The 18,430-nt window shown below is 39.9% G+C and overlaps 1 protein-coding gene across 6 annotated transcripts in view; it reads right to left on the reverse strand.

Moving 5' to 3' along the window:
- RNF130 (ring finger protein 130) overlaps positions 1-18,430 on the reverse strand; it is a 465,054-nt gene that overhangs the window by 230,634 nt on the left and 215,990 nt on the right. For all 6 annotated transcript variants that reach the window (XM_089670239.1, XM_089670240.1, XM_089670241.1 and 3 more), the window contains exon 3: positions 7,227-7,477. In XM_089670239.1, the coding sequence (XP_089526365.1) occupies positions 7,227-7,477 (251 nt within the window). The remainder of the gene's footprint in view (positions 1-7,226; positions 7,478-18,430) is intronic.

Raw genomic sequence — 18,430 nt, forward strand, 5'->3', positions numbered from 1 at the left:
GTTTTTCCAGCAGAAAAAAAAGCTAAACGCTCCTAGATGCTAGTAAAATGCTAACAGCTTTTTTTTCTCTACATGTACTGTAAAAATGCTAATACAATGCTATTGCTCCTAAGCACTACTAAAATGCAACTAAAATGCTATTACCACCATTTTTTATCCAGTATTTTTTGAGCTTAAAAAAAAAAAAACCCTAGTGTGCATGGAGCCTATCTTCACCATCATCTCCCTGTTGAAAACTTTAAGCCAAAAACAGTCTACCCTTAAAAAAAGCTACAATACACAGAAAAAAAAACTGCAATCTTTGACACTCAGACACGAAGACAAATAACCATATTGGACTATGTTATGTTTGCAACAATAGAATTCCCCTTACAGTAATTCAGATAATAGAAATATAAACATGTTCTCTCATTAGATTTTGTGATTACTTTTAAAACTAGAAAAGCTACAATTTCTGGGGAAATTGTGTGAAGTGTTCTTGCCTCCACCAGTAGTCTACAACTGGAGTGGGCGGAGTAACTGGGTGGAGTGACTTGTCACTCTGCTGCCTGCTCACACACCTGGGTTCCTATGGCAACTCACTCTACAGCAAGGGCAGAGAACAGCATTTAAAAACAAACTGCTCCAACTTGCTCATTTCACTGGCGGTTGCCATCTTCAAATGGTATCCTACACTGAAGAGCTTTATATTGTGAGAATCACAAGACCCAGACCTACATTTTGATATATAGTATGTCTTTGAAATATTAAAAATGAAGGCACAGTCGCAGTTTAGAAATTGCCCTTCAAATTTGAGGTAGCTACAGTGGAGTTTCAAGGAATGTCAATGGGCGGCGTGAGTCATTTTGTGAAAAATATCAGGACTATGGCTTAGCCGTGGACATTTTTAGTGGCAGCAGAGATAGCTGAACATTTTGATATAAGATTTGTGTAGGTGGGCTTGAAAATGAGGGAGTGATGGCAGTTTAGAAATCATGTCCTGATATTTCAGCTCACACTCTAGCTTTTGTCAACTCTCACTCTAGTTTTGAACATTCCGCCATTCATTCCTATGGGACCAATTTCACCACAAAAACACTGATATTTCGTGAACCATTCTGCGAAACGTTCCACAAAGTAATAGCACACCAATCGGGAACAATCCGCACGTTTCCGTATATTACTGTCTATGTAGTGTAAAACCTGTGGGAGGAGTTAGGGTGGTAAATTTGGCTATAATAATAAGAATATATATGTGAGATAACAGTAAGTGGTCTTGCCATGCAAGAACACTTAACTAACTGATGTTTCAATTTATTTTCTAGCAATGATACAGAGGGGGATTCCCTGCTAAGTGACTAAATATAATAAGTGACTATTTATAATATAAATGCAGGATCAACGGTAAATACGTACAGCAGGTCTCACATTTTAGAAAAAGGTGGACAACTGTAGATTGCTGCATGATGAAGAAAATAGAGGGCCTGAATAGCACACAGTCACTAGCAGAGAAAATCCGTACAGCCTTAACTGACATAAGAAAAGAGATTGTTAATAGGTAGGAATGAAAGATCCCTTGGGGCCATTTCACTATGCAACAGGGTTTACTTTGTAAAGCAGGTAACAAAAGTGAGAAATTCCTGGCTAGAGTTCCGAGAGTAAAAAAAAAAAAAAAAGCCACTACCGTTAGTATTAAAGATAATGCAGGTGAAATCATACAAAATCCACCTGAAACAGCGAAGGTCATTCAGGTATATTTTGCATTTCTTGCAACTGCACACAGAGACAATGAGAGGCGGTATTCTTGCTCCGCCCGGCGGACATGCCATCTTTAGCCAAACTGTTAGATGAGCCCATTTCTCCCTCAAGAATTCCATACAGCACTGAAACAGGTGAAACCAGGCAAAAGCTCAGGACTCAATTGGCTCTTCTTTTACCGCTACAAACCCTGGGAAAATCCTAGCCCACCATTTTGTTATGTTCACAATTCCCTATGCACCTGCTCCACCCTCATACACTATGGGTTTATACCACAAGAGGGAAAGACCCCCACATTTGCTCAAACTATAGGCTAAAATCCCTCTAATGTGGATTTAAAACTTTCAGGATTCTAGCCAATTGCCTTCTCCCATAGCTGACCATTTGGATCAGAGATGATCTAGCAAGGTTAAACCTCAGGCACAAAAGCCATGAACACCATTCTGTGGCCCAGAACGTATGAAACACTCTGCTCTTATCCACTGATGCAAAGGTGGTGTGGGACTTCATGTTTACAGTATTGGAATGTATTGGCCTGAAAAGCAGAATACTAGGATGGATAGGGGCATATGCTGCAATCCAAAATCAAAGTCAAAATCATTTTTATATTATCCCTAGAATCTTTTCGTCGAATGATTAGATAACATGTCATGTAGGGCCTGGCGATACACAACACAACATATAAAGCAAAAACATTCACGGGCCTCATGCACATTGGACGTTTTTAATGCTGCTCTTAAGGGCACCTGATGTTTTTTTTTCTGGCTTAAATTGCCCCTGCCTGTTAACCTAAGTGTCCATGCATACATAGTCATTTAGGGGAGTTTAGAGGTAGGGACATTTAAAGGCAGAAAAAAAACACACTGCCGAGCATCCAGGAACAGCAGCATTTTGCCAGAGAAAACACTTGACACGTGCAAATGCAGAACATTAATTCATTTTAATGGCCAGAATAAATTATTATTCTGCCCAATAAAATTAATTGGAGCACTAAATGTGCCTGAACTCATTAGACGCTTTTACAAGCGTCAAGCATTTTTTCTGTCAAAATGATGCTGCCAGGAGGACGGTGTCTAGGAGAGTTGGCCAAAGAATCCAGTATGTATGAGGCCTAAAAATCACCTGTTCATTGGGGCCTACCTTAAAGTGTTTCCTATGGTATGCAAATCATGCCACCAACGGGTAACCTTAACTTCCCTCTGGGGAAGGCGCATGAATTTCTTCAACACTGGCACCCAAACATCATCTTGAGAGCAGGAATGTTCTTTAAACACAACCACTTTCTCATTTGACAACACTAGATATTGGAGCAGTATAGGTTTTTACACCCTGCTGGAGCTACCTTCAAGTGAATCACTTCCTCACCACATCTCTAGAATTGTCAGCCTATAAGCAAGATCTGACAGAATTTTAGTCTGTAGTTTTGGACAAAAAAATACTAGACACCTAATCTCCACTCTTTGCACAGTTAAACAACTCAGGCCACACAATCTCCACTTCAAAGAAAAGTGGGAGAACCTCGTTGGATTGCAATTCTCAGAGGAGCAAAGGTAAGATATTAGTTTTCTGACCCTCAAAAGCTTACAGACCAATGGTATACAAGAGATCAATTATAAAAGCGTATCCCACTGGCATAGAACCAATAAAAGCTTGCACAAATTTGATAAACAAATTCCTCAAAGTTGACTGTGACGAGACGGGATCTCCACTCCACAAATTCTGGACCCGTCCTAACAATCTGGCAACTTGGTAAGCAGTACACCTATTTATTTAAACAGGTGAAAAATTGGATTGCAAACATCAAGTCTTTCTTTTAGGAGCTCTAATAGGCTCCATACCCCTATACCAAAATAACTCTTAAAAAATCATCTCATGCATTCAGTTAAAAATGCGATCATTAGTCACTGAGGATTAATCCACCCTCCTCCCCACCCCATCCTGAAGGAGAGGGTATCCCAAGTGAACGTTGTCTAAAACATGCACATACCTGATGGGATAGGATCTTTACCTTGTATAATGCCTGGTACTTCAAAACTGATTATATGCATTTATTCTTTCACACTAAAATACCCCTGACTCCAGCTACACAGTTGAGAACAATACAATAGTTCAAATCCAATCTCCAGTTAGCAGAGACTATAAAATTGCACACAGTTTATTGTGATTTAGGGATTACACTTTTGGGAAAGGAGGAATCAAGAGACAAGTAATAGCTTCCTATTGCCTTTTTCTTGACAACCACCCAATGATCCACCTACCACCAATCTTGATTTCACTCATCTCTTCCTGTCACTCTTTCCTTTAATCCTATCCCTATTTTATCTTATTTCCAGTTCTCATAACCCAGCACCCCCCACATTTTTTTTTAAGTTCCAGTCAATCCCTTCAACCAGTTGGGTAAAATGAAGCTGAAGTAGCTTCTTACACTCACAAAAACTAAAGAGGGGACAAGTTTGGTGACACCTTCCACCCCCAGTCACTACTTTGATGCACAGGTATGCTTCACCTGCCACCCTCTTCCCTAACCCTATCCCTCTGCTATTTTCTTCTCTCTTCTCAAACACCCCCTCCCCTTTTTTTTTCTTTATTTGCAGTCCAGTTGGGTAATACAGAGCTGAAGAAGTTCCTTACACACAAAGACCAGGGAAGGAACAACTCTGGAGACCTCCTAACGATTGCCACTTCAGTGCACTGGAATGATTCTCCAGACCATAAATATTTGTATACTACATGCCCCTTGCAACAAAAAGTTTGGAGACCTCTGTGCTAGAGTTAAGCTGACCATACACTAGTAAAATCTTTTGGAATTTTTTTTATTTAAGAATGTTTGCTCAATTTTCTAATCAGTGGGACCAAATTGACTGTTTTATCCATAGTGAAAATTTAAAGTAGCAGGATGGAAATTTTTTTCTCAAATGAACAGCATTTTAACAGTGAATATTGTTTTAATTCTGGAAATTAGATTCATTCCGAAATTAAATGTTAAAAGCAAACAACATTATAAAGTAGTAAATAACACTCTGACTATAATCCCCCTCTGAAAAGTTAAACTTTCACCCTTGAAAGTGCAAAATATATATGAAACCTTTTCTACAAATACAATATAAATCTTCCTATAAATGACCAAAATAAGTCCAAAATGTCCACAACAAATATAGTCCAAAGTTTCCACAACAACTGTTTTTTAATCTTCCAAATCTTGAGAAAATCCCGGATACCTCAAAAAAATCTGAAAATCTGCATATAGTGCATTACCCTTATTCAAAAATAAACATAATGAGTACATTTTAAAGTAAGTACTTTCAAATGACATTTGTCCAGTCATCAAATGTACAAAGAATTTTCATGCAAATGTTCGTACGAACGTTTGTTTAAAAATCTAGTAATGTATAGTCAGCTTGAAGTATACTTGCAACATATAAAATTCAGTAAAACAAAGCCAAGTGCATTTGTTCGCACCTTCATGTACCCAGAATGACTACTGGCTTACAAGGAAATCACAACAAAATAGAATTGCATAGTGCAAGCATTCAGTTTGCAAAGACAGCTAAATCAAAGCAAGGAACTATCCCTCTCCTAGGGGAGCTGGGTACACACTGGGCTTTCAACTTTCTAACTCTCAGATAAGTTCCCACTAACACCATTGATCTTTTTAGCCATCTGTAAAGTGGGAATCCAAATCTAGGAGCATTCTTTCCACTGACCATCACACTAATGTGTCATGAATTGTAGAAATAGTAATTTTTAGCAGGAGTTCCCAGAGACTGGAAAGTTATTTCAAGGGTTCCACGGTGTTGAAAAGGTTGAGAATAGCTGATCTATACATTTCTCTAATGACAGATTTCCTTGATCTTTCAATGTCTTTATTATAGTTTTGCAAAGAGAATAGTAATAGCGCAATAAAAACAAAATAGGTTTAGTGCTGATTCACACATGGTGCAGATTGAAGCTCAGGTTTCACAGCTAATTGATACAGTAGTTGTTCAGTGGTTCAGGTCAGGTTTACATCAGGTTCAGGACAGGATTTTATCCTGTTCACAACTGATGACATGTACGATTTAGAAACGTTCCCCAAGTCAAAAGCCTGCAATCCACACCTGAACCGGTCCACACTGCTCAGGTTTTGGACATGACTCTTTTTCAATCTGCACTGAATCCGCACCATCAGTGCCCCGGACATATGTGAACAGACACTATAGGAAGCAATGTTATTTCGCGTGTCATGTGGGTTGGATGCGTTTCAAACCGCATCATATCCGTATATATGTGAACCAGCACTTAAGTGTGGAACATCATAACACACAACATACAAGACTTTGGATAGTTGGATCACACAGCAGATATAAAGTAGCATTCAAAAACTGCATACAATGATGAAGTTTAATCGAATAGCAATGAAGGACATTTTCCATCAACACAAAAACAAACTCAATAAGTAATTCATTGTGGTGGTAAAAATGGCATCATTATCAGGGTGTAACCCCAAAAAGAGATCTGTAACCGTCTGTCCAGGAACTTACCAGCTAATTTATTAGTACCCCTCACCCAAAAATATGTTCCAGGACATCTTTTATAGATATACCAACACTTCTCAGGGAGGTGGTCATGAGAGACAACCAACCCAGCCTACGACAGGGCAACTGTCAGTGTTTCAAGAAGAAAAAAAGGGGGAGAAAGGGAAAATAAAGTTTCTTCTTTCTTTTATTGCATAAAACATAGTGGTTTCTGGATTAACTACTAGCGTTGCTTCTTTATTTGACACAATACACAGTCACTCAGTTTAATAAATAATCAGCCACAAAGGGAATGTATGGTTTTCAGTCGATTAGTAAGAAGGACGAGTAAAGTAGAACCACTGTGTAAGATTGCAAGACAGGAAGCAGAGCTTTTCTATGTATTGAGTAAATATAACTGCCCATATACAGTATATGTTCACTTTTATAAATAAATATATCTAAAGCAAAATAGCTAGGAATAATCAAGAATATGTTCCTTTTAAGTGGCAACAGAAGAAAGATCACCTGTTGCCCTATTCCTCGGGTCCTCCAACCATCACAAATTGGCAAATGAGGAAGAATGCCTATAAGTCTCGGAAAAACACTGTGTAAAGATCAGTTGCAATAAATCTGCTGTAGCACACCTTAAGGGCTATGTCACATTAGCAGTCCTATCGTTGGCATTCACTCACTAGTAAGAGGACTGCTACAGTGAGCATGCAACTGATCCTACAGCATCACTCCTTGATGCCCAAACCAGAGAGATGTTAGCTTGACAATGCTATCTCACTTGCCAGAGAAGCAGCAATGTTTGGATGACACTCTGCTGGTTCAGCCCCAAATGAGCAATACTCTAAGAGCAGGTGAATGCATTCTTAGTGATCCTGTCACTGGCAGGTTGTTACCATCATCATGATCACTAGTATGACATGGGCCTTAATCTGAAATATAAAACAAATCCAGCTCAGACTAAATTTAAATGTCAGGGTTTACCTGATTTCGATCTCGGGCACTCGTATATCTGATCTTCTGTATGAAGTAAAATATTAACCAAGCCGAAGATATGATCATCAAAACGATGAATGAGATAGAGACGAAGACCAAAGAGCCACGACTAAAGCTCCTGTTTGGGCTACGTGATCCAACAGCAATAGCCATGAGGACAGAGATATTTCTTTCCACGTAACTCAATATTTCCCGTCCTGTGGACTCGGAGATCATGATGGCAACGATGTCTCCTGTTCCTGTAATATAAAGAGATTATAGTAAAAAGTTGAGAAATTCGGTAACCTGTGATATTTATTTTGTTTTAATTAACAGTACATTTTTGATATGACATCTTCAACAGGTCAAAGCACCATTGACGGGTACAATTTAAAGAAAGAGATAAAAAAAAATACACAGCTTTTTCCTGGTCCATCTGATCAGGGACATGTACTTGCATCCCCCTGTTCTGGAGACGAGTCCAGCCACCCTCCATTTTGCTTTGGTTCCATTATTAAAGTTAATTCGTCATTTTGCCCACTCAAAAAAAAAATGTTGTTCTCTTGATAATTCACTGCCTCTGCTATTGATATTTACCTGCCATGCAATTCCCCACCTCCACCCCTGCTCTGTAAAATCACACTGTTTCTCAGAGCTTACACAGTAACTAGGATTTTCCCCCACCACCACGTGACAGTGCCTGGGTTAGGCGATTAGGCACTCAGGCATCAAGCAGTGTGAATTGTGGGAGGAAGGAGACATGATCACAGGCTCCCCCATACCTGGAAGCACTGAGTATTTCAAAGGGCTTAGTTTGGCAAATGGAATCTAGAACAGATGAGACCAGACCATGGGTGACCTTGTTACTCTTCCCTGAATCAGTGAAGTGACAAGTTTGCTTTGATTAACCATATAACAATGTGACGGATCTAACATCTAACAAGGCTCATGTGTAGCTTTGCCAGAACCGTAGAGCTTATGTTCCACACCGCCCTCAGTGACAATCTTCGGTGTCAACTGTGAAGCTAGAAAGGATGAAATGCGTCAATCCTAAAAGGTAAATGGTTCAGCAATTGTTTCACCTTGGCTAAGCCCAGCTTTCATTCATCCTCATCACCTACCAGCCAACCCCACAGCTTTTTTCTTTTCTCTTTCTTTTACTATTCTTGTCCATTAACTCTATATATTAAATAGTCCAAAATCCATAAAGTGCTTCTCTTACTCTATTCTCTTCTCTGTACAAATGTTGCTCTTACTATTCCTTGTTAAAAAGCAGTTCAATGTCTTTTCCTTCTTGTAAGCTAAAACGCCTCCTTCATGCATAATTCCAGTTAAAAAATGAGTAGCCTATTAGAAGATACAATTCTAAGCTTTCCCTCACAGAAATTCCTTTCCTCCACTAGATGTCCTCAGTCTTCATAGCTGAATGATGACCAGCCTCATTCAACCCAGTTCTACACAGCCCAGACTGTCATGGATGCTCCCCCAGCCTGTGACTGGACAATAAAGAACAAGCACCATAGTCTTGAGCTCATCTCTATGGAGGACTCTAAAGAATTGCAAGAGGTTGATTTCAAGTTAAATTCAGTTACTCATACGGTTTGCACTAGACAAAAAAATCAAAATGTTGCATTAATTAGTTCAGTACTGAGGTGATGTGCACCTTTTATATCTGTCTAGAGCAGGGGTGTCAAACTCAATTTCATTGTGGGCCGCATCAGTATTATGGTTGACCTCAAAGGGCTAAATGTATCTGTAAGACTAGAAGTCCCGAGCACCCCACATCCCCCCTTACATCAGATGTCAAGAGCCAGCCCACAATCAGAAGACAAGAGGCTTCCCACCCTCCCTTTCATCACAGTGCACCCCTTTGCTTTATGCTGCTGCTGGAAAGAAGATGGGGTGGAACTGGGACAAAGAAAGTGCAGGGTCTAGAGGAGAATCAGAGGAGGGCAGGAGTCAGCTGCTGGAGTCTACTGAATGCTGGGACCAGGGGAAGCAGAGACAAGTACTGAGGCTGCACAGAGGGGTGTAGGAGTCCTGTACTCCACTCTGCTGCTGACTGTTGAGACAAGGGGGGGTACCACAGCTGCTGAACAGGTGCGGGGCTACATGAAATGGCCTGGCAGGCTGGATTCGGCCCATGGGCCTGGTGTTTGACATGTGTGGTCAAGAGTTTAGGTGAAAGCTAGAGCTACTGTACTAAGTTTTGTTTCTAAACTTAACCACTACCCCATATGTCCTAATAAACTCAACTCCTTTAATATTCCTTTTTTGTGCATGTAGGTAAAATTACACTTCTATCTATTGTTTCTAAGCTTAATCACTACCCTATATGTTCTAATGATCACTGACTCCTTTAGCATCTTCCTTTTTTGTGCACGTAGTTACAATTATACCTCTATCTCTTGTTTCTAAGTCTTACCACTACACCATATGTCCCAATGATCAACCCCTTTAATATTTTTCTTTTCTGTTTATGTAGTCAAAATTCTTTTGCCAAAGTAGCGTACTTTCATGTTTCAGACACTGGGGGAGGTGTTTCGGCAGAGCAGTCAGGAAATGGTAAACCAAAACACATATAGAATGAACTGTAGGCTTCTGTTACATGACACTGACTGAAAGATGGAGCAGCACACATTTTACCAGTTATGGTAAACCTGTCATGAAAGAAACTTGGAAGCCGCCATTTTGCAGTCAAAATGGTTTTTACAGATCTGTGACTCAAAGTATTGAATCCAAAGGGTCAACAAGACAACTGGTATTTTCACAAAGAGGTTCGCAGTGGAAGCCACCTTATTGCTATAAATAAGTGACATATAAATTTTATATATATATACATATATATATATATATATATATATATATACATATATATATATATATATATATATATATATTTTGTATTATATTTTAGGAAAGTAGGACGCTATCACCCAAAATTGAAAAAAAAAAAAAAAAAGAATACAAATAAAAAAAAACAACCTTTTGTAGACTGCTGTAATAGCTGATAAGAATTATCCTAAAATGTTTAATTATATATCTTATTCATAAAATGTGAAAGATTCAGTACGCCAATAGAAGTAAACATTTGACTGACAAGTGCAAATTAAATCTCAATGTATTTTGCTTTGAGAACACATTCTCCTACAGCTTTCCCAAAGGAAGTGTGACTGAATAGCAGTATGTGAAGTGTTTAATATTCAATAATAAGACATGGCAGATTACACGCCCATTTTCAGTTAATATGCTGCACTTCTGAGTCTTGTAAACACATTCCTAATAGATGGGATATAATGACGCATAGTAGTTTTGCAGTATCTTTGCATTAAAAATCTGTACAGCTAGACCAGATCTGTGACATTAAATATAGGTAGAAAGTAAAATATTTAAAAACTGCATATTTACTGTAATACTACATTTTACAATGCAAGGCTGATTTTTTTTTAAACCAAATTAGTTTCACAGATAGATCAAGGGGAATGTTTCCTGTAGTCTTAAAACACTTCCAAGGGTAACAACGGTGCTCCTAAATAAATACATTGTGGGAAGTGAGGGGTATCACCCTAAGGCTACGTTCACACTAGCGTTGTGTGCAGGTGGCAGAGAGGCATTTGGGAAGCGTTTTTACCACTTCCCAAACGCCTCGAACAATTCTGCACATTGCAGCACATTCTGCTGTTCTAACTGGAGCATTAGCGTCACGTCGCGGCACAACGGACGCCTCTGGTCAAGTCAGGAGGCGTTGAAGCCTCCTATTCTAGTCTATGGTGCCGCTCCGCAAACGCCCGGCCGGAGTTTGCGGGGCGTTTGCAGAGCGGTAACACCATTTAAACTTCATTATAGGCGTTTGTGGGGCGTTTTGATCAAACAATTACATTTAGGGGAGAGGAGAATGTCACCAGCACACCAAGGATCACCAATATGGGTCCGAAAGCTTTAATAACGATTACATAGTTACAGCAAGGTAACATTTCGGAGTCATGCAGGACCCCTTCATCAGGCATGTGATCATGTGACTTCTGTCAAATAATTACTTTTTTTACCATTTTGTTTTTTCATTGTTCAGTTTGCCCCCCACTGCCTCCTGGGATAACAACGTCACATGTCACAGGACGCATTACCTCCCCCATTCAAAGAAAAGTATGTAATATAAGCATGCGCAGACAAAAATCTGGAACCGTGTCTGGTCTAATATTCTACGAGAGAAGGAAAGTAATGCTTCCTAGGATATGTAACACTGGAATGTTTCCTCAATTCATAGAATAATATTGAAACAGACAAAGCACCTGATCTCTGTCGGCCCATGTTTGAGTTCTGTTGCCTTATTTGAGGGCTGGCTCTATAAAGCAAGACGTTTAAAAAAAAAAAAGATGGTAGAACAGGATGGGACCTGGAGTAGGAAAGCAGTGGAAAAGAAGAGCAGACTATACTCTCTATATAAAGAGATACAGTTTAACAAAGAACCAAAAGTAACTTGTGAGTTCTTAACCACTTAAATAGGGGGCACTTTCAACAACTTCGTGCCCAGGCCAATTTTAAGCACTGCCGCACTTTGAATAACAATTGCGCAGTCATGCAACACTGTACCGAAATTTGTTTTTTGTTACTTTTTTTGAGACAGATAGAGCTTTCTAATCTCCGATTTTTTTATTTTTGCTAAATGGAAAAAACAAAAAAATGTTAAAAAAAAACGTTTTTCTTAGTTTCTGTCAAATTAAAATTTAGCAAATAAGTAATTTTTCTTCTTCACTGATGGGCGCTGATGAGGCTGCACTGATGGGCACTGGTGTGGCTGCCTGATAAGCTGTACTGATGGGCACTGCTGGGGCTGCACTGATAATCAGCTCACTAATGATCAGTGTCCTGATTATCAGTGCAAACAAAGCACTATCATTTTTGGTGCTATGATTGGTGGTTATTGACTTTCCTTTTTGTCACTCTGTGGCAGTACTCAGGAAAGGAAAAGCCAATAACTGTAATCTGTGATATAAGTAGGCATTACATTTCGCCCACTGGAAGTTGACTTCCTGAAGACACCACTGGGCGAAATGTACGTAAAAGTATCACAACATCACTTCCGGGTCCGGGAATGTCCAGGCTTAGTGAGACTGAGGCGTGGAATGCTAGTCAGCCATCTTAGATTTGCAGATACCGGTGCCGGTTTTCAGGCACCATTCCATGTGAGTTCAAGATTGATTGATTTTACATTTTTATGCTCATTTAATAAATACTGCACTTAGGATACTTCACTTGTCTGGTGTATCTGAATGGTCCAGCACTATATCTGCGTAAGGGTAATCCATATCGAATACCATACAAATATTGGAGGCATGTTGGGAGCCCCTATTCCATAGTTTAAGGCCATAAGCGGAGAGCTGCTGGAGGGGAGATATTTCTTGAGAGGATGGTCTCCTATATGACCAAAAAGCGCACCTGACCACCTTAATTGGGGTCAAAAGGTCTGGTGAGTGAGCAATCTTTACTTTCTCCTGCTGGCACGTGGTGAAGATTCAAGTCGCTCTCTTTTTTTTGGTTCAGGTCACAGTTTAAAGAAGTTGAAAGGACTGTCACCTTTATTCAAGCACAATTATACTTGTGAACTTTCATTCATTTACTTTTGGTTTATATGTTTTCTGTATAAATTATGGGAATATAGTTTACACTTTGAGATACCTATTTAAACTCTAATGGTTCTATTTAGGGGCATGTAGTGATACTAGTCCCTTAATAATTGCACATTTCACCTAATTATATATTTTTATGTAGCGCCTTCCTACTTATATCACACATTGACACCAAAGTGGGCATTCACTAAATTAGGGGCAGCTTCATACTTTATATGTATTTAAGGCGCCAACTGTGACAAAGAAAATCTTAAATAATTATTTTTTAATAACCCCAATCTATTTACTTGTGATCATCTGAGATTGGACACAGGTAATCACATGGTAAAGGGCTGCTGTGATTGACCCTTAACCGCAATCTGTGATCAGCTGTGTCCAAAGGACACAACAGTCACAGATCACGCTTGACGCTCTCCCATAATGAGAGAGCTGTGCTGTAGCCATCTTTTGGCTATAGCATGGTAATGTGGTGGTTAAGGTTTTTTTTTTCCCATTTTGAATAGAGTAAGGGAGGGTTACAACGCCTGTCAGATTTTTTTTCGCCATCTGTGTCCCCATTGGAAGATTTCCCCTCTATTACTTTTCTGGGGACAACTCAAAATTTAGGATTTTCTTTACTTTCACTGATAATGGTAAACAGGACAAATAGAAAGGGTGAATCTCTTTGACGGGGGCACAGACAACAATAAAAACTGATAGGCACTCTAATCCACCTCCACTCTATTCAAAACTAAAAAATATGTTTTGCCTTTAGTTATACTGCTGTCATCAGAACAAATAATGAGGGCTAATTTTCCAATGGTAACAACTGTTATGGTGACAACGGTCTAAGATTGGAATACCTCTTGCTTTGCTAAGATTTCCAGCTACTTTCTGTTGAATCTATAAAAACAAATCTTGGCTTTATGTACACTAACAATCAAAATGACTCACTATGAATGAGGCATTGGGGCTGATTTACTAAAGGCAAAACTGTTCACTTAAGGCTGGTTCACACAAAATGTACAGCTGCCAGAGAAGTAAACCGCTGCGGGTTCCCCTCTGGCAGCTGTCCGTTGTGGCTGCAGTAAGGGATGGTTTGGTGTGCGATCCAACGCACACATGGCTCCTCTTTTTTTCCTACTCACTTAACTTTATTTGAAGCGTACTAAAGTACACTTCATTCATGTTGCTGTACAGCAGCGTGTTGTGCTGCACTGCTGTACAGTGACATGCGATCCTGTACAGTGTGCTGGGATAAAATGCAGCATGTCTCCCTGCAGCGCAGCTCTGGTCTGCATTGCGGTGTGAATGGAACACGCAGAAAACATTTGTGTTTACAAAAGATGTGAAATATACCCAGAGTTTAGAGAATGAGTTGAAGCTTTACTGAATTCAACAACCCAATCATCTAATCACATGCAAGCAAAAATGTGTTTTTACCTCCACAAGATTAGCTATTCTTTGCAAAGTGAAATTTCACTGCATTCACTAAGCTCTGTGGAACATTCCCTTGTAAAGTGCAACTTCTCTTGCACAGTGAATAGACTATTTGCCTTTAGTAAATCAACCCCATAGAGAGCTCGGGTCTTGCCTTGAGGCTGCACACTTGTAAACTGCCCCCTTGGTGGGTCCTGCGCTGGATTACAGAGCAGAACACAGCCTGAAAGTTTTGCCTGTATGTACAAGTCCTTATACATCATGGCTGTATTATTTTAAATATATTATATGGAACAAAACTCCTTAACTGTAAAGATTTTCTTTTAAGCAGAACAGATTAAGATCGGGAGGTAAAATGTATCTGAACAGTATATAGAAAGGATTTGTAATGTTACCATCATCACATAATTGTACAAAAAGCTTTTGAAGATTACATTCTCTGTGCCAGTTCGGCTGTGGAAGTAAGAGCCTGGCTCTAAACATTAACTGCACCATTAAGTACAGAGGAGTTCATTTTGAATTATCAGGAGCTATTCTTTAGATTGATGGTGGTTGAAATAGAAAAATGATTAGCCCTTAAAGGAGAAGCTCAGATTAGTATTGTTTAAGATGCATCAAAAAAGACACATTTTGTTATATATTTTCAAATTACAATCTTAATAATATGCCGCCTAAAAAGTTAGTGTTTTAGCACATGGTTGTCATATGTAGTCCAATAAGTTCCTTGTTTTCAGAAACAGAGTCACAAGAAACTCTTTCCTGACAATTTGATCCCTGTCTCCACAGGTCCTCATTTTCTTGCACCAATAAAACACTAACGATGACTCGGCACACAGCTACCTATTCAGTAGCCGGAATTAGATTACATCATCCGTTGCGTCTGCTGGTTGATGCTTTTTACAATCTAGCTTCCAAGCCATGGCTTAAAGCCAGAGTCTACTTTTTTTTTTTTTTATAAGTAGCCTGGGAATTCTTAACATGAAAAATGATGCTGTTGCTGCATGACTCTCTCTGGAGCTGTCTCATGCACATTCTCCCACTCTGCAATCCTGTCCAGTCCTCAACCAGGTTGAATGACAAAAAAATTATATAAAATTTCAGACATCCCCAGCTTTAGCTTTACATGAGCCTTTAGTGATATACAGACTAAGGATAATAAATTCCAAGGATATTGTGTTTCTTTTATTATAACTCCAGGACGGATCATGTGATCACAGCAGACAGTCCCTTACTTTTAGAAAACCCTAAAAAGTCTCAGTATCCTGACCGGTCTTTACATCTACTAAATAGAAAAAGGTAAAGATCTACAATTCAGTTTGCAATGTTTATACTCAACCCAAGGGAATTGTGTTCTATGAAAAACTGGACTTTTAACTTAAAATCAGATCTAAACCCAATTGCTAAAATCCAATTTACACTTAAAACTTAGTGCATTCAGAAAGTATTCAGACCCCTTCACTTTTTTTAAAAATTTATATGTTTCAGCCTGATACTACAATTGTTAAATTCATATTTTTCTGATTAATCTACACTCAGTACCCCATAATGACAAAGTGAAAACAGAATTTTAGAAAGGTTTTCAAATTTATGAAAAGAGAAAAACTGAAATATCAGATTAGCATAAGTATTCAGACCCCTTGCAACAACACTTGAAATTTAGCTCAGGTGTCTCCCATTTCTCTTGATGGTTGCGGAGCTGTTTCTACACCTTGATTGGAGTCCACTTGTGGTAAATTAAATTGATTGGACATGATTTGAAAAGGCACATACCTCTCTAAGGCCTCAAAGCTGACAATGCATACTGTATCAGAGCAAAAAACATGTGGTCAAAGGAACTGATTGCAGAGCTCAGAGACAGGATTATTGCAAGGCACAGATCAGGGGAAGACTGCAAAAAATGTCTGCTGCACCAAAGGTTCTGAAGAGCACAGTGACCTCCATAATTCTCAAATGGAAGAAGTTTGGCACAACCAGGATTCTTCCAAAAGCTGGTCGCTCAGCCAAACTAAGCAATTGGGGGAGAAGGGCCTTAGAAAGAGAGGTGACTGAAAACCCGGTGGTCACTGACGGAGCTCCAGAGATCCTATGTGGAGATGGAACAATGTTCTATAGAAAGACAACCATCACTGCAGCCCTCCTCCAATCTAAGCTTTATGGAAGAGTGGGTAGACAACAGGCAGTTCCTGTTGTAGAATTACAACTGTCTCCCAACAGTGGTCCTGCATGGTCACCCTGTCCCTTGCACACCTGGAGGAGACTACGGCCAGCAATGCTGACACACATTGCATAGGCATGGTCCACTGATGTGCAATAATGTGCATCCAAAGCTGGAGCAGGTGTATGTGGGCAAGAAAGAGCTGAAAAGGACTGGACTGGAGGAGATCTGCAGCACTGCGCTGCAAAAAGGAGGAAAAGTGTATTTTATGAGAAAAAAAATGACAACTATCTACAATACACAGTGGTTTAGAAAACTTTCTATCTGACAAATGGAGCTGCAAAGCAAGCTGCTGAGCTAAGTCTATAGTTAAAGGACAGTGCTTGGGGCAAATGTGCCCCCCTTTTGTCATGTATTAAATGTTTATTTGTAAAACAAAGAATTAGCAAAGAGAACAGATAAAACAGTTTGAAAATGTATAAACATAAAAGAAAATTAAAAGAGAATGTTTCTAAAACCATTTTAACTTCCCGTTAGGGCCCTTTCATTTGGGCAGTTTGTATTCTGATCAGCAGGGGATCCACTCAAGGATATCCTGCTTATCAGAGCAGAGTAGGGCCATGTCCATGACAGGTCCATGTCTGCTCAGTTTCTGTAGAGCGGACCTAGACAGAGCCACTCTGTTCTATGGGCAGCTGGGAGTAAAATGACTCCACTGTTCATTTACATCTTGCTGCCTCCGATCTGCCCAAACAGAAATGGTCACAATCCTCCTCCATTTTTTTTTTTATCAGGCCTAATTGGACTCGGAGGTAGGCAGATGTAAATGGATACAAGTCCATTTACAGACCACAGGAATTTATGGACTATTCGATCAGGTCCGCCTGCAAAACTGACAGACGGAAGTGATCGGGTCATCCATATGAAAGGTCCCTTAGAGCAACGGTGTATTTATGCGAGGCAAACAAGGCGTTGCCCTGGGCGGCAATTTTCAGGGTGGCGCTGCCGCCCCCGAAAAAAAGGAACCCACATGGCAGGGATGGGGACCTGGTGAGGCACTGCTTGGGCTCCGCAATGGAATCCAAGGAGGCTGCATGCTGCTGTAGGGTGTAAGCAGAGTTCCTGCACAACGAAGACACTGGACTTGCCCAGGGGATGGCCGGCTGCTTTCCGGAGAGGTTTAGGTTAGTGCTTGAATAACTCTCTCTCTGCTGGTAGGACAGGGAGTGCCCAATTCTAGTGCTGCCTAGGGCAGCAGAACTAAATACACCACTGCCTTAAAGTCCAATGCTACTAAATATTTGGCCACAACAGGGAAGGTTTAGAATGACTATCTGGATTTTATTGCTGTCCGTATTGGGCTGAGAACAGGAAGTGAAGGTAAGTATCTTGAGACATAGACAAAAGGAAAAAAATACAAAACTCTTTAAACCTTTTGCAGCCAGCAGGAGTTGTCACACTGAACACTTTAACAGAAGTCTGCCTCACCAGCTTCCCACAGCACAGTAATTCTGCCTCTTACGCTTGGGGGAGAAGGGCCTCTTTAGACTTGTGGTCAGTGGGAGAAGAGCTCCCTTAGAGTGTTCCCTCTAGTTCATTTGTGATAATAGGAAATAATGTTTCTTGTACTGGTGGTCAGGAGGAAAATGCTCTCCTTACAAAATACGCAAAAAAGATTATTGGCGTTAATGGTTACTTATTTTGGAGTAAAAAATTGCTCATTGCCAAGGAACACCTAGCAAGGGCACCTAGATATCTATCTAGGGAGAGAAAGAATGATGTAAGGCAGGGGTGTGCAACTGTGGCCCTCCAACTGTTGTAGAATTACAAGTTCCATGAGGCATTGCAAAACTGACAGTTACAAGCATGACTCCCAAAGGCATGATGGGACTTGTAGTTCACCAACAGCTGGAGGGCCACAGTTGCCCACCCCTGATGTAATGTGACCGCCTTATGTTGCAGATCTCAATGCATACTGCAGGAAAAATAACATTCTGTGACAATGAAAGTAT

The sequence above is a fragment of the Staurois parvus genome, unplaced genomic scaffold (genome assembly GCF_062004578.1).
Source record: "Staurois parvus isolate SC_StPar_1 unplaced genomic scaffold, SC_StPar_1.0 ptg000088l, whole genome shotgun sequence".
In the NCBI taxonomy this organism is placed as follows: domain Eukaryota; kingdom Metazoa; phylum Chordata; class Amphibia; order Anura; family Ranidae; genus Staurois; species Staurois parvus.